This window comes from Propithecus coquereli, unplaced genomic scaffold (assembly GCF_000956105.1).
Source record: "Propithecus coquereli isolate 6110/MARCELLA unplaced genomic scaffold, Pcoq_1.0 Scaffold126, whole genome shotgun sequence".
Classification (NCBI taxonomy): Eukaryota; Metazoa; Chordata; class Mammalia; order Primates; family Indriidae; genus Propithecus; species Propithecus coquereli.
Window position 1 is genome coordinate 3,000,060 of NW_012136747.1, and position 17,654 is coordinate 3,017,713.

At 39.5% G+C, this 17,654-nt stretch overlaps 1 protein-coding gene across 1 annotated transcript in view; it reads right to left on the bottom strand.

Annotated features, from left to right (window-relative positions):
• TNRC6B (trinucleotide repeat containing 6B) overlaps positions 1–17,654 on the bottom strand; it is a 56,516-nt gene that overhangs the window by 24,670 nt on the left and 14,192 nt on the right. The window contains exons 4-9 of the mRNA XM_012638090.1: positions 16,544–16,702; positions 13,948–14,123; positions 11,550–11,624; positions 10,658–10,703; positions 9,170–9,318; positions 3,751–3,876 (exon numbers count right to left, since the gene is read on the bottom strand). Of these exons, the coding sequence (XP_012493544.1) occupies positions 3,751–3,876; positions 9,170–9,318; positions 10,658–10,703; positions 11,550–11,624; positions 13,948–14,123; positions 16,544–16,702 (731 nt within the window). The remainder of the gene's footprint in view (positions 1–3,750; positions 3,877–9,169; positions 9,319–10,657; positions 10,704–11,549; positions 11,625–13,947; positions 14,124–16,543; positions 16,703–17,654) is intronic.

Consider the following 17,654-nt stretch of genomic DNA (forward strand, 5'->3'; position numbering starts at 1 on the left):
CTCCAGCAGCGAACAAAGCCGCCCCAGACCCTGCCAGCCACTGTGAAGCTTATTACACTCCTGGAGTGGAGGAGGAGAAAGGCAAGGAACAAATGAATTAGAGGAGGGCAAGGGGTGGAGTAGTGGGGAAGGTGCTGCACTGTGTATGGCTGGGCTACAAAAGCTGTGCAGATAAGGTGACACTGAAGCAGGGAGCTGAAGGAAATAAAGACCGGAGCATTTGGGAAAAGAACGATCTACGAGTATGGTTGGTGTGCTGGGACCAGTTAGCTAGAGCGGCACGAATGTACGGGGGTGGGGGGAGATCACCAAGAGCCTCAAAGACCACAGTCAGGACTCTCTGCTTTGCATTCTCAGGGGGAGAGAGGGCCACGAGGGGATTCCGGTAAAGTAGTAGTAATAACAAGGACCTACCTTCTGTTTTAGAGCGTGGCTGTGCAGAACTTTCTACAATGCTGAAATGTTCTATAGCTATACTGTCTGTACAGTGGCCACTAACTAGGTGTGGCTATTTATTTATATTTAAGTTAATTAAAATGAAATAAAATACAAAATTTAGTCCTTCCAGTCCACTGGGCACATTTGAATTGCTACTGGCTACTGGCTACCACACTGGACAATGAGTGTCAGAGTATCAGTCTGACTCAGACTTGAGACAGGCAAGTGTTGAATGAAGCAGGGCAGGGACCAGGCAGGAGATCACTGCCATAATCTACGAGAGAAACAGTGGTGGCTTGGCCAGGGACCATGTTAGTGGAGGTGACAAGAAATGGTTGGATTTTGGACAAAGTTCTGAAGGGAGAATTTGTTGATGGGATGAACGTGATGATCTCTGAGAAGAGACACGATTGGCTCGAGGTCTTTGGCCTGAACATTTGCAGAATGGGAGTGCCACTTACTTGGAGCAAGAGGATGTTTTTGAGGAGGAGTGTGAGGGGGAATCAGAAGGTCTGTTTTGGATGTGTTAACCTGAGATCCTAGTAGAGATGTCCAGTAGTCTGTGCAGTTCAGAAAAAAGATGTGGGCTGAAGACATAATTTTGGAATCTAGTACTTAAAGTCATTCCACTAGGGAAATCACCTAGCAGTGGCTACAGGTGAAGGGGAGAGGTTCGAGGACTGGGATTGGGGGCACTCTACTGATTAGATGTTGGGATGGTGAGGAGGAACTTGTGAAGGAGACGGAGAAGAGGCAGACAGAGAACCAATACACAAGGTGCCCCAAGGCCAAATGAATAAAGTGTTTCAGAAAGGGAGGAGTGCTTCACTGTGTCAAACGCTGCTGATACAGACTGCAGTACAGATCAACGTATTCTGCAGCACAAAGGTCACAGGCAACTTTTACAAGAGGGTTTTCATTCCCACCGCCACTGCCTTATCTGGACTCCCTAGCCCTACGCTTGCTCTCCTCTGCTTCAGTAATTCTGCCATTCAAACATGTCCTCTATATTACTACCAGTGTCATCTTTATTTCTAAACCTTAAATTTTCCTACATCACCACTCTGCTAAAAAATCTTATTTATTTAACACTATGTGTCCACAGCCAAACTTTAGAATGCACATAAAAATCACCTGGGGGTGACTAGGCCCCAAAGCCCAAGATTCTGTATCAGTAGATCAGGGAAGACCTGGGAACTGTATCTTTAAGTAGCAGCCCAGAGATTGGTTATAAACCATGCTGACAAGGATTGGCCTACAGGACAAAGCGCAAACTCCTGAGCAAGATAAGGTGCAAATTTGGCCTCCAACTTCCTATCTCATTTCTCCCTATTTCATTCCGGATGGGCATGTGTGTGTATGCGCACACGCTTCAGCAAGCTCAGACTAATTCATCAAACTGCATTTCCCCAAACATGCCATGTTGTTGTAGATATTAATGCCCCTGGTACATGGGGCTACTGCTGCTTACAGGGCACCTTTAATCTGTTGTGCCCAAAAAACTCTTGACTCATTCTTCAAGATCCAGTTTAAATATTATTGCTAGCAAGAAGCCTCACCTTATTCCCCAAATTCTGTTAAACATTTCTATACAACCATTTATCACACTATCTGCTGTCTATTCTGCTGTCACCTCCTCCCCACCTGCCCCTCTGCCACCAACTCCAAGAGGCTGTGAAGGGACAGATGGTGTTTTCTTCAACTGTGCATCCCCAAGACATTATCTAGCACACTACAGCCATTCAATAACCATGGATGACTGTCAGCCTGATACCAAGGGTTGCTAAACAGTGCTCCAAGACTTAAGATATTGCATTGTTAGCCCGGTGCGATAGCTCACGCCCGTAATCCCGGCACTTTGGGAGGCTGAGGCAGGATTGCCTAGGACCAGGAGTTCGAGACTAGCCTGAGCAACATAGCGAGATCCTATCCCTACAAAAAATAGAAAAATTAGCTGGGCTCAGTGGTGTGCACCTGTAGTCCCAGCTACTTGGAAGCGTGACGCAGGAGGATCACTCGAGACCAGGAATTTGGGGTAGCAGTGAGCTATGACGACATCACTGTATTCTGGCCCTGGCGACAGAGCGAGATCCTGCCGCCATTGTGAAGCGCTAGGAAAGTCAGGAATGGCTCTGTCTAGAGGACATACCACCTGGGGTTTAAAGGATGACTGGAACTTAAAGAGAAAGAAAGAAGCAGAGAGACACTAAAGGGACAGAGTCCCAACTCCCGGCAGGACCTTGTGAGGGCAGTTGGAGGGGATGGGGTGTGGGTGGAAATTTCCTCCTCTACTAAGACAGATAAAGACTCAGAATGTTAAACAGGATTTGAAATTTATAGATTATGGTTTCAAGTAATTATTTTAAGCCCTTGTCTTAAAAGAAATTTCGAAAAACAAAAAAGCAAAATACTGACCCTTCTTAACGCATTGGTTGGATCTAGTAAGTATTCCCAACCCTCTTTTATAGAAAGACATGGACTCAAAGCTCTTGACCTTAGTTCATTAAAGTCACATTCTAAGGAGACTAAAGGTCACACACTGAATCCTTACTTGGACTTCTCAGCTTTTATTCTGCTCCTCAGACCCATTCTGTCACAAAGAGGTACGAGGGAGAGTGTGTGGCAGACTGACACAAATCTCTTGCCTTTGCCCCCTGCCCTCAATAAAAACAAAACAAGAACAAAGACAAAACTCATTGTACAAGACCTAAAGGGCTCCCATGGTACCCAATGCACTATAGCCTACACAGAGCTGCCCTACGAATGAGATTTTAGTCCAGAAGTCTCTGCTACTTCATTAGTTCTAAAACTCCCCCTAGAGCATCTGGTCAGTAAGTTAGCAGATAGCACCTCAAAATTTTTCAGAATAACCAAGAATCTCGAATTTCTCCTGTTTATCTGTGGGCGAATCTTCAAGGGCAACCAACCTCTGAATGTTGGTAAGTCACAATTTATAAAGTAGTTTTAATTATATGCAATCTTAAATATCAATGTAGTATTAGAAAAGTAATTAGATCTAAATGGAATATACACAGAATGTTTTTCATGCAAAAACATCTACTTTGTTAGTATACACAAAGTAATAAAACATGAGATTTGATCTTTTGTTCTAAAAACCTTGATCCTTGGTAGGTGGATATTTCATATTTTACTATACTTGACCACAGCCAAAAGACCAAGAAACAATGGATTTTTGATATTTTAAACCAGTAACTTTTATTTCTTTCATGCCCACAAAAACCAGTCAGTTAACAACTAGTAACCTCCTGAATGGTCTTTAATTTTAAATCATGGAAACACAAAATTGCTTACCTGGGGGGAAATAAACTGGGGAGGCACTTGTGCCCGGAGACTAGGAGAAGAATTTAGTGGCTGCACGGGTGTGTGCAGACCTCTCGATTGTGCTGTGCTATTTCCGAACAAACCATGATTACCACCCTGCAAACATAAGAGCAACAGTAAGGCTTTTTGTTAACATAAGAAAATGCAAGTAAGAAGCAGTTCTGGTTTTCTATCCCTCAGAAGAATCATACACTCTGTTCCATGGATTCACAGAACTTTATAACTGAGAAGTTCCTGACTTTGGACAGCTTGGGGCAATTACTTAAATAGAATCATGGGTGTATCACCATCACTTGTGCAGTCTGATGAACTCTATAAACTATAACAAAAGGGTTAAATTTAGTCAAATATCAGAGGCGGTTCTACATTCTTTTCTGTGATTGAAAGGTAAAGGCAATATTACATTTCAACTATTCTTTGAGATTGGGTTTACCGAATTTCTTCTCAAACTTTATAATCTGAGATCCATTTTGAAAGGCACTTGAGTAAAAATTCAAGCTTATGAGTAATTATCAGATGTAAAATAACGCCATGATATCACTTCTCTGAATTGGTTAATCACAAAATCACTGCCATCACAGAGCAAGCCTAGTGTCAGGAGGACCCTACTCCAGATCTGAACACCTTTCTTTGTCCTGGATCTGCTTGACCCCGTCTTTGCTAGATGAGGAAATGTGGATCAGTCACAAGGTGAGATAAACAAGGAAGAAAGGGAAAAAGCAAAAATCATTACAGGGATACCAAAACAAGTATTACTCACCTGTAACTTCTCATTCAAACACATGAATATCAGTCTAGTTAAAAATAAGCTTAACTACTCCATGATTTCTGGAGGACCAACTCACTGGAGCACTTCTACGCTGTTCCAGTGACAGCTATGGAAAGCTGGGTTATAAGGTAGCCTTCCTTTCTGACTTGTTTCTAGCCTGGCAAAGTCCTTCAGCACAGAACCTATATTTGGTAACTTGACACTGTTCCCTCTGCCTGAGGTTCTTTTCTACACCATCTTCACTTAGCTTCTTTAGGGCTCAGCTCAGAGGTCATCCTCATCAAGAGTCTTCCCCAAAACCTTCTTCCTTATTTTGCATTCAAATTGACTGAGCACAGCTGTTTGTTCTCAAAACACTTTAAAACTCTTTGATGACACACATCATCAAATCACATTCTAGATATTTTCCATTCTGTCCTTCTACCATCAACTTAATCCTTCCCTCTTTGCAGTCCCAGGACTCAATAAAGCCCTGGTCTGTAGGATGAGGGCATCATTTGCAAACATCCAAGTCCCACAAATTGCATATACTTGAAAATGTCCCACAGAACACCTTCAGCAAAGACAGCTGCACCATTGCTTATACCGACTATGTATACTCTAATTTGAAGTCACCACCATCATCTCATCCCTGGAATCATGAGAATTAAGGTAATTTTAAAGAAGAATTTTGTAATGGCATCATTAAGTTCTAGAATACTAAAGATATTGTGATGGCTTAATGATTCAAAAACACATTAAGGGACTACTACAGGGAAATTAATGAACTTAAAAGCATAATAAATAAAAATGATTATAAACATAAAGTAGAAATGGCAATTAAAACCTGTGTATCCCATAAAAGAAAATCAAAGATCCGCCATGAATTTTATGTCTCCCAAAGGGTTGTTTAAACATCAGAAGACCTTTAATTCTAGAAACCCAAACACTGCTACATCTCCTGTCTTACTAATCACACTGTCACTCCAAGGTGAAATGGCTCGGCTCTAACTTTCTCAGATAGTGGTAGTTCGTAGCTTGGTTACAGATCATCCTCAATAAAAGAGGAAACATTTATTTCACCAAGAATATTCTGCTTACATCTTTCTCACTTATAGTTTACCATCGAAGTAATGACCTTGTCATTAGGTGTCAGTTATTCATGACCTGTCCTTGGATGGTGGGGTTGCTGGTGGCTAAAGTCCTTGAAAGAATGTATGTTTTGGCAAAATACAAAACTGCTTTATGAGGGCCCTTTTTAATTTCGATCTCTCCTTTAATAACAAGTATTAAGAGAATTTGCTTTTTTAAATTTTTGTAAAATTGAGCCCTACTTTCCTCTTCACAGTAGACAAATTTCACCTTCCCCCACCAAGGGTTTTAGGCTTTTCATTACCAAGTGTCTCTAAAGCTGTACAGAGCACTTTGATACATCTGAAATTGCTAACAGTATAGGCTAAGTCAATAGCAGTTGATCAAACAATGCCTTCTCTGTATCTTAATATGGAACCTTGGCATCACAAGCTACTCATTTTCTTGGCCTGGATATAGATAGCTATTTTGCACAGTGATGTATTTGGGGGCAATCATACAGATCTGGCCTTTAAAAAAATATTTAGAACTTAGGAAAACAGTAATCAAAAGCTAGTATATATGCTAACACTGTTTTATCTGGCTATTGCTAAAGCTTTACTTGTTATATATGAAGCTTTTACAATGACCCAAGCCCTCATAGTTATTGGTGATATCTGCCTCAACTAGTGTTTAATTCAGAATAGTATGCAAATTAAGAATAAATTTATCAAGCTGATTGAAATCTGTGATTTGGAAAATAAAAATCTTAAATTTTATTAATTATGAAGTATATTAAATTGACTCCACATGAAAACAATCTTAAAAATCATGACCATATTTGGATAGAATATGTGCAGTAACCTGGTTAACAATGGACTTTGTAGCAATCCACAGATCAAGAAAACAAAGAACGACCTTTTGCAGAGTCCAATGCCCAGCTAGTTTGGCTCATTTATTATACTCAAGTTTATGTACTGATAGCTTTTGATAATCATGTTATCTTGGAACCACATTTATAATCACCATTAACCGTAAGTATTATGCCTGTTTTATATTTTTAGTACCTCAACTCAAAATAAAAGAGCCCCCAAAACATAGATATAATTGTTTCTTCTCTGTTTATATAAGCATTAAATATCCATGTCCTCTGTGGAAGCATTAAGAAAAAAAGTGAAATGTAAGGGGAAAAAACAAAAAATTAGCTATAACTCCCAATTCAGAGACAACCAATCTGAACACAGGGATACAGTATCATACACTGTTTAAAATCTGCTAAGGCAACAAGCAGAAAGCACACGAAAGGCCTACGTGCAACTTGACTACGGCGTAAGAGGTGCTGCTTACGTCATCCTATGATGTACATGGGAAAGTCATCTCGTGGAGATGGAACGGGGACGATAATTATAAGCTGTGTAATTAATGTCCTCCCATGACGTCCTGAAGTGAAGGTCACAGTGACAAGTAAGTGGTCACAGAACTATGGCTAGGAAAATATCACTGCTGGAGTTATTGTTGCAAAGGACTCAAATCCTGGTTGTCTCCAAAAAAACTACAGCGGAGCTACTGTTGGGTGGCAGGCAGAGCCCTGCTGCGTGCCCTTAGGCCTGTGAAGGTACGGAGGCATCGTCCTACCAGCTCAGCCTGTTTTGATTGCACGGCCTTCCTCGGAGGACTGCCAGATTCATCCCCAGGGCCAATGAAACACTGCCATGTCTGAGCAACATCCACTCTTCTGGAAGCTTTGTTATCTACTATTAAAGTTACCCTTCTCTAGGTAATCACTGTATTTTAAATTTTAAGACACTGGATTTCAAGATGTTGTAACCCTCAAATATTATACTTAATCTTAACGGCTTTGCTACTATTTCTGTTTTTTATTTTTCTTTTTAGATGAGGTCTTGTTCTGTCACGCAGGCTGAAGTGCACTGGCACAATTACAGCCATACAACTAACTGCAGCTTCAAACTCCTTTACTCAAGTGATCCTCCCACCTCAGCCTTCTGAGTAGCTAGGACATTTGTGTTTAAATTCGCAGGTTTATTAAACTGAAAAGACTTCCAAAGTATTACTTATCATTCAATCTAATGTTGAAAATGGCAAATGCATTGCTAAATTAGATTATATAAGGTATTTAGGTAGGCTCTTTAACATTTTCCTAAGTCAGTTATTAGTTAGTTTATTAAATGCGAACTTATGACCAAAAATGAGAAGACAAAAGAAACAGGTTTAAAACAAAATCCATGTTGAGAAACATGAAGAGAGATGGGTTCTATGGGCTGAAAGATCTAAAACCTACAGTTAATATCATTCTGTGCATTCAGTAATCAACAAATTTCCCAAGACAGACAAATGATGCAATAAACTGCAGACCAGGGCCAAGGCAAGGCCATGGTCAAGCAGTTATAAATTTGAGAGGCCTCCTTACTTGTCTAGCAGCGAAGTTTTGGGGGTTGAGCCCTGTGCCGATTGCTCCAAGGCTGACGTTGGGTAGTGTGGAACCAGAGGGAGACAGCTTGTAGCTGGGAGAAGGGGAGAAGGGAGAGCAGGGAGCCTCATCCCCAAGGCACCCATCTTGATTGGAGAAAGGCAAAGTCAGCTGAAAAGTAGTAGGAGTTAGCCAATCACAATGAGTGTTGGTTAGTGAAGCAACAGAATGCAAGAAGGGAAAAGAGAGAAACACTAGGAATAAACAAAGTTAGAGTGTATTAGCAATAACCGAGGATGGACTTGGATCTGATAATCAACATCATCATATTCTGCCCAACAGACACCATCTGCCATCCTCTTTGATATAGATTTTTCTTACCTCTGAGTTAGTAACACATTCTCTCTATTGCATTAAGATAAAAATGGCCAGATGCTTTATTTTTGCACATCTACTATTCATTACTCTATGTGGCTGCCGAAATAGAAGCCAAAGCCAATCTTCTTGTGAATATGCTGCTGTCCAGACCAGCACCAGTGATGTCAAAATGTGCCACATTTAAAAATTTTGGTTTTAACTGCTTTCTGAAGACCAGGAACACTGCAAATTGTTATTCTGAATCAAAGAATTATCTCCTCCATTAGAAATGTTAAAAATCAAAGCCAATAGTATAAATTATTTGGTTAAATCAGGTAGTCAAGAATTTGAAAAATGTAACATTGTTACTAAACACAGATCACCAGGGAAATGGGAAAGATAACAAAAGAGCTCCTCAAAACTAGAAGGTAAGGCCTTAGGAGACACGGGGTATATTTATACAAAATCCCAAAATTTATTTTGTAGCTGCAAAGCAGCAAAAAAAAAAATTCAGAATAACTTATTTCTAAAATCTCTAAACTTTACGAATTTTTCAAAACTCAGCTTTCTTCACAATACTCACATGTTAAAGACAGACGGTTCTAGCTCCTAATCACCTACTGACATCAACTGTTTTCTTGTCACCACTTTAATGCAGGTGATGTTTGTGTTTTGCTCACTTAGCTCAGTAATTCTATGCTTCCTCCAAAATTAGTTAGCAAAAGACAAATGGGAACCAAAATGGTTCTCACGAATTATTATCTTAAACAAAGGATTCCACTCACCTTCTCAAAATAAGGCCCACTATCTGTGGTTCCCATGTCTTTGGAATTAGGTGGACGGAACCCAGATCGATCCTTCCTCATGATATCATTAAAATCCCCGAGATTCATTGCTCGCTTGTCCACATCAAATTTTTTATCTGAAAGGCTTCCTGGAAAGGAGCATAAGTAAAGTGAAAATTTCTAGAATCAATGTCTCCCTCATGAACCAAAAGTGACTTGCTCTACTGTCTTCCCTGGGGTACTAGGTATAAGCTCTTTCTACTTTCTAGGGATAAAACCAGAAGAGTTCTCATTGGTTCAGGCTACTAGTGCTGGTCCTTGGAACACATGTGGGTCCTTTTTAAAAAACCAAACAAAAACAAACAAAATATATATCTGTTGTAGCTTGTTTTCATTGGAAGACTGAAAGAGAGCCTTAGGGCTAACCTGGCAAAAATCTGACTGAGTACATATTATATTTAGATTGGTTATTGTTGTATTTAGTGAACACAGCTTGCTCATAAATTCAAATGTCCTGCATGAGAGCAGTTGGCTATTTTTCCTATTTTTGCATCTGCTAGATAAATGATCAGGGTTGTAAAACATAGTTATGGGGAATAAAAAGATTAAAGAGGCACAGTTGTTGCCTTAAAATTTAGAACTTACGAGCCCAACACAGAAGATGTGTTCACGATTCCTGCACGATGTATTTTTCCCAGGTACGATGACTATACCCACTTTCCTTTCATAGCTTTGTAAATTGACATCATCTGTGCCCAGGAAGCTTATGTTTTAATTATTTCCATATTAAAAAACATCATAGATCTGAGACTACCTATTTCCATTACTACCCAGGGTTCTGTTCTTTTCTTTTCAGTTTGGTTCTTTTTAAGTTCCTCAGGGTGACCAACAGCAAGCATGACTATGACAATCCCACAGACTAATGGTTGACTCTGCACCTGTCCAGCTGCAATGGGAAAGTCTCTCAATTATGAAACATCCTGGTGCAGACACGACTGGCAACCTAAGGGCCTAGTCTGCCAGGGCCATGGACATATTTTGTTTGGCCCCAAACAGCATTTTAAAAAATCTGATTTTGTTTCCAGTATTTAAAAATCAGGATGTCAATATATATCTGAATGTCTGGCTTCTCTTGAAAAACTGGAAGACTTGGCACAGCTGAGCCACACTCCTCCACAGCAACAACTGCTAGGAGCCAAGCGAGGCCGATTCTTTAAGGTGTCACACACTTCTACACAGTTAACCAGGCCCTCTTCATCCTAATTTCTTATACCTGGGACACATCACTCATTCACATTCCTTCCTGATTCTTGCAGTCATTTGAGTTTTCAACCCCTACCTAGTGTCTAGCACAGTACCTTACAAAGACTAAGTGTTCAATAAATGTCTATTGAACTGTACCCATCCCAACTTAAATTGGGCAGAAGAGCCCAACAGGATACCATTAACACCAATATATTCCACTCCTATCAGTGGGATGATACCCACCTACAGACAAATCCATTTTGCTGCTTGGATTATCTTCAGTTTGACTCTGAAAAATAAAGGACAGATGAGAAAGAATTAAGGATTTACATCTTTGAATCAAAGAGGTGGCATTAATCATGTGAGAGCCACATCTTACCACTGGCACTATACAAGGTCCTCTGAAATGAACTTTAAACTGGAATGAAAATACTAACATTTTTAATACAATAGTTTAATTCCTGCTACTGCCTGCATTCCTAAAATTCAATTTTTGCACACAATCAGCCTCAATAAATCTATGAACAGAGCAATAGCTAAACTGCTGTCTGAAGAAATAAACCCCTGTCCTCAAGTTCCAGTCAGCCCAGGATCAAATTCCATGAGTGGCAGCCAAATGATGACAACTTCTTCTTGTGACTTGTCAAGTCACCAAATCTTCAAATGTGCAGCCAAGTCGTGTCATTTGTCTTTTGGCAACCAGGGACAGGGCGTCCCCACAATGTTCCCAAGAGATAAGGAAATTAGAAATTCTACAAGAATTCCCTAAGTAGTCCCAATATAGTTTTTTTAGATATTTTGTTGTTGTTGCCTTTTAAAAATTATAATATGAAAACTAGTACAGCACTGTAGTCAGGGAAAACTTCATAAATTTAAAGTGCCTGACTCTTTCTTCCCTACTCTCCCAAAGAAAAGGACACGAAGACTACAAATTTAAAAGCCATAACCTTTACATGTTGGATATGTCATTAAGAATAAAATAAGAGAAAACAAACATTGCTTAGTCCAAAAGATCAAGAACATTGATCAGTTTCTAAATCTGTAATTTTGTACTGTACACGGCAGTGGTCTTAAAATTTGTACTAAACCTTAAAATTGGCATATATTATACATATGAAAAAAAAATAAAACTCACCAGCAATCCCATATTTGAAAACTGTTTGGCAAGAGGATTCATCCATGAATCATTGTTTCCTCCTTTTAGTGAGCACTACAGAAATGAAATACGTAACCTCAGAACCAAATAATTTATTTCAACCTCCTGAGTTGTGTAAGTACAGATTGAAAATGTAGAAACGAGAGTTTATCTTTATGGACCCTGTCTCTCTTTAACTGTAATTATTTTGATATTTTATCTGTTAGTTTAAATAATTAATAAGCGTGCGTTAACATCTACGTTTTCATTCTTTTTTATTCATTGCACCGAACTAGGAGTAACTGGAAAAGTATATGGTCGGCTGGTGTTTTTACTTTTTAAACAGAAGTCAGTACCAGATTTCCTAAAATAAAACTTTTGCAGGCTACTACTTTCACTTCCAGCAGGCTGCTCTCTTAGTAACCCAAGCTGGTCTGCATGAGGAGATAAGAGAGTTTGATGCCAGTCCATGCTATTTGGAAAGGAGCCTATTTAAACTGGCCGATACGAGGAACGACCATGTGGAAGACACTATCACTAATGCCCTGGGCAAAGTAAGGCAGAGGTGCGTTTTTGCTTTTTAATGGGACAATTTAGTTTCTCCCTGGACTAAGGCACCAACCCTCAGCTCCACTCTCATTTCTGTGAAGAAGGCAGGTGGAATTATGACAAGGATTTGGTGGGGTAGAGGACACTGGGGCTTTGTGCACGTGTGCGTTCCAGAAGTAGACTTTCTGTGTGCTGTGATAATATCCTCCATGCCATTTTTATCACTCTTGAAAGTGATGAGGTACCGAACTTTAGTTACAGGTTTTAAGGCCAAAAAAGCCCTTAATAGGGGAATGGGGGAGTCATTGCTTAATTGGTACAGAGTTTCAGTTTTGCAAGATGAAAAGAGTTCTGTGGATGGATGGTAGTGATGGTGGCACAAAAATGTGAATGCACTAAATGCCTCTGAACTGTATCCTTAAAAATGGTTAAGATGCTAAATTTTATGTTATGCGCATTTTATTGCAATTTTTAGAAAAAGGGCCACAGTAGGAACAGTCAGAATCGCTGGTACTGGAGCTGAAACATTCGAGTCCCAATTAATTAAATTTTGGTTGTCACCCGAGTGGGGTATTTATTAGCACCTTTTACTCAGTTAATTTGGTCTCATTGTTAATTTGTGAATAACTAAAAGAAAGCCAAAAGCAGACTAGACAACATAACAGTATAAAGAATGCTGAAAATTTTGCTGAATAATTCCTTCTGTGACTAGAGTAAGGAAATAAAAGTCCTTAAAAGAGGGAAAACTATGAATGACTGCTTAGACAAAATGTCTCTAATAGAAACGAACTGTATTCTTATGCTATAAAAGAAAGTTAGGCTATTCAATAAAATTAGTATCCAATAGGCAGCAAAAGGGATAAAGTTTCAATCCTTAGCCACTGGAAGGCCTTCTAAGATGGCATCTGGTATTTGAAACGCAGGAGAGTATCAGTCGTGAAGCATTTCACAGGGCAGTAAGGCTCTCAGGTTGACATTAAGCAATGGATGCCCATTTATTGCCACCATTTTATGTGTGGAATGAAGAAAAGTGGAAAAGAGAGCTTCTGCCAAGAAGTAGTTCAGATTCAAAGACTATTGTTCTAGATTAAAAACCAAAGTTCTCATCAAATTATGCAAACCCAAGGAGAAATAAGTTGTTATAAGATACGGAAAATGAAAAGTTGAGAACACAATCTGGTATAGCAGCAGTCCCCAACCTTTTTGGCACCAGGGACTGGTTTGATGGAAGACAATTTTTCCACGGATGGACGGGGCTGGGGGTAGGGCGGCAGCGGAGCTCTGAAGCCCAGCGTGTTGGGCACCACAGTCGTATAGGATGTAGAGAGATCATCTAGTTGCTGTAGCTGGGTTATACGTTGGTACTTCATTTTGTTAGTAGAAGGGTTCTGGGACTTGGACTCCCCCAAATCAGATAAAATCAAGACATGCTGACTGCACTGGAGAAGCCAGTATTATCTTACTTTGGTTTCTCTTCACGGGAATTTACTCTAAGGACTTCTTTGGCTTTAGAATGCAAAAGCATAAAGCATTTGTTAATACAAAGTATGCCTTGAGAGCCTCCAACAAATTATTATTGATATAATATGGAAACTAAAAATGAAAAGTATCTCATATCTTTGAAAATTTCATTTTACCCACAGCAACAGTTCTGTAGTTCAAGGTTTCAAGGTCATGGGAAAGGAAGATGACGGGTAAAAGGGAAATCATTATTTGTTTGTAGGAAAATATTTTCCCCCTTACTTAGGACCTTGAGGACCCCAGCTGCCTCACAACTTCCAATAAAAATTTCTCTGTTCTGCCTTCTAAGAACGAATAGGCAAGTGGAAACATTTTAAAAGTGGGCTACCTTCATTTGTTTCTTCCCTCCTTGTCCCCAGCTTGCTGAGTTGTGGGAGGAAGCACTTCCCTGAGAGCCGGCGGTGTTCCAGACTCCTCCGTCATCCTCCTCTTCCCAGCTGGGATGGCGAGTTCCCGTGACCGGCCCGTCACTCTCCCCCCAGCCGTCTTGCATAGATTTGGAATCTTTAAGGAAAGAATGAATCAACTCTTTGCAACAGCTACATATAACAATAACCAGAACAATAATTCCTTGCACATGCATTTTAATATCTTTGTAATATTATCTACTCCGTCTACATAGCAAGGCAAATACTACTATTCATATTTTAGAGAGCAGGAAACTGAAACTGGTAAAGTTTCAATGTCACTCAGTAAGTTAACAAACTAGAGAATCAAGACCTTCTGATTCCGGGTCAATGCTTTTTCCCTTACATCAAGTTGACAGGAATTTCAAAATTGAAAAGAAATCATCACTACTTTCACGACAAGAAATTTCACATCTCAATTAAGGGATATCTGTTCCTCTTAATGGGCATGATTTACCGGAGTCCTAGATTTACCCCTCTATACATTATGTACTTCACATACAACAGACATTACAAATCTGAGGTGTAATAAAGGACAACTGTCTGCTTGCAGTGAAGACAAAAAAAGGACATGTGGCTCACGCCTGTAATCCTAGCTCTCTGGGAGGCCGAGGCGGGCAGATTGTTTGAGCTCAGGAGTTTGAAACCAGCCTGAGCAAGAGCGAGACCCCGCCTCTACTAAAAATAGAAAGAAATTAATCGGACAACTAAAAATTTATAGAAAAAACTAGCCGGGCATGGTGGCGCATGCCTGTAGTCCCAGCTACTTGGGAGGCTGAGGCAGGAGGATCGCTCGAGCCCAGGAGTTTGAGGTTGCTGTGAGCTAGGCTGACGCCACGGCACTCTAGCCCGGGCAACAGAGCAAGACTCTGTCTCAAAAAAAAAAAAACAAAAAAACAAAAAAAACCCCAATATAAATCACATGCTGACCCCTTAAGAAAAATGACATGCAGGTGAACTCTTCTACTAGCGAAAGGAGCTAAACTTTTAACAAATGTTTCTTATAGAAAAGCTCTAATTTTTAATCATGGACTCATAACATAAAATTTAAGACATCTGCAAGCTAGAGAAGATCACAGGGTAACTATCAGCATCATCTGGGAGGCTGTGATGAGTTAGCCCCTTCCTCTGCAAACTACACAGTCCAATTACCCAGAGAAAGGACATGAGCTATAACTACAGATGATCCTGAAGACTAGAAGACATTTCTAGAATCTGGAGAAAAGTGAGGGTTTCGTGATGGAAGAGAGGTGATCCTGAGTTTGGGAAAGACACACCAAGACCCTAAAGGTACTGCTAAACACCTCGCTGTGCCAAGGTTCTGGTGAATGTCTTGCAACAGCACTTTAGATCTATTTCAAGTCTACTAGATGATGGTTGCCATGATGACACAGCTGATTCCACAAGGAAAACCATGATGGAAACAAAATCTTCACAAACCCATTTCCATGAAGTAGAGGAGATTCACGATTTTTAAAATGCAGTCAAGTGACTATGTACACATGAGTGTGAATTTCCAGAATATCATTGATTCAAGTGGCACTGTAAAAGTCCTAAATATCATACCGATAAACTTAATAGAGTTTTTTTTCTTGCTCAAAATTTTGAGCATTCCATAAAATTTCATTATTTAATCAAAAGACAGTCCTTTAAATCTGCTATTTGGTAGAAAAGAGATGATGGACATTTTTAAGAAAGTTACAAACATGTGAAAATGTGCACTTGAAATTCAATTTCTCAATTTAGGAACATCCAATGAGACACTACCAGCATCAGACTACAAAGTTTGGCAAATTACTGTGACTACACATTGCCCGCTGTAGCATGTACAGCTTAGATTTTCAATGGTTATGAATAAGTATGGCATTCTTCATTTAAAAAATTGAACTGAATCTTTGTCAGCTTCAAGAAACCTGAAAAGCTCTTATGTGGGTGGATATAAGAGAAGAGAGACAAAGGCAAAAGGAAGGCATGGACGGATGAAGTTACTGGGCAGCAGAGACCGTGTTCCACCTTAAAAGCCAGGGAACTCTCATTTTAAATTATACTGACAAAAGAGCAGAAACGCACGTTAGACATGGTGAGCATATTTAACTTACTGGGCTAAAAAAAAAAAATTACATCAATATTACAATTCTGTCTAGATACTAAACCTAATTTAAAACAAAATCAACAAAATTAACTTGTGACTTTTTTTTTTTTTTTTAAAGAGATGGGGTCTTGTTATGTTGCTCTGGCTGGACTCGAACTCCAGGGGCTCAAGTGATCCTCCAGCTTCAGCCTCCAAAGTAGCTGGGACTACAGGCACATACCACCATGCCTAGTTTATGATTTTTAGTTCACCGTAAACATGTTAACATGTGCCAAGCCAAGTCACCACCATTTGCTATTAATTATTTATTTAACATTCGAGGTCCTGAATCTCACTAAATCAACAGTTTAAACAGCTCTCACCAAAATGTCTGATTTCCAAATTAACAAAGAAATCTCTGAAAAATACAAATGTTGCACGCTTACTAGGTTTCATGGCATTGGGAGCGTTGGCGGGTGCGTTCCCCCAGCCCGTGGTCGCTGCTCCTGTCTCATCCATTTCGCCCCACCCAGGACTGCTTTCATTTGGCTCACCCCAAGCTGAAGTACCATTATCTGGAGCAGGTGGTGTGCTTTTGCTCCAGACTGCAAAGAAAGGAAATATGTCTCTGTGAATGACTTGTTAAGTGAAACACCATAATATCCAATGGAGGTGAAGGTGGCGGGAACAGGCATGCTGATATTCTTCTGCTGGTAAAAACATAAACGAACTCAACTTTCATGGAGGGCATCTGGCAATGTCACTTTTAAAGTCGGATGCACATAACTTTTGACTTAGTAACTCCACTGCCAGGAAATTATGCCACAGATATACTTGTAAATGTAGATGAAATTTCATGTACAACAATGCGCACTGCATCACTGTTAGAAGAATTTGGAAGCAACCCAAATAGACCAATTGTGGGTTCCCCAAAAATACTATTTAAGAAGCAATTAAGAAAAAGAACTGTATGTGCTAAAATGGAAAGCTTATAAGTATAATGAAAAAAGCACGGTGAAGAACAGTGTAGAAAGTATAATCCCTTCTCTGTAAAATTTGTGAAGGACAGACATATTAAAACTCTTGCTGCAGGCATGAACAAAATTTCTCAATGGGACACAAACTTCAAAAGACTACCTATGTGGAAAGACCCTAGGAGTTAAGATTCTTTTATTATAATTATTTTTTGCTTTTCCATATAGTTTGAAGGTTTTTACTATGTGGATATTGTTTTTGAAAATGTTAGCAGGTTTTATTCTGATAGGAATTAATGAGCAATCTTCATTTCCTTCCTCATTCTTTTCAATACTTGAAAAAAAGAACTAGTTAAAAGTAATCATTTTCTAAGTGGTCAAAAATGATTTCAATAACCACTAGGTTTACTTTGAGAAGTGGAAAACTGATTATTAATATTATGATTAAGTTTAACTAGAAAAAGACTTGAAAGATACATCCCCCTTAATTTGCGGAATTATCTGTTTTATGAGAACATTCAAGTTGACGATGCCAAACTGAGAATGCCATTACCATTGTTACTTTTAATTTACTAGGTATGAT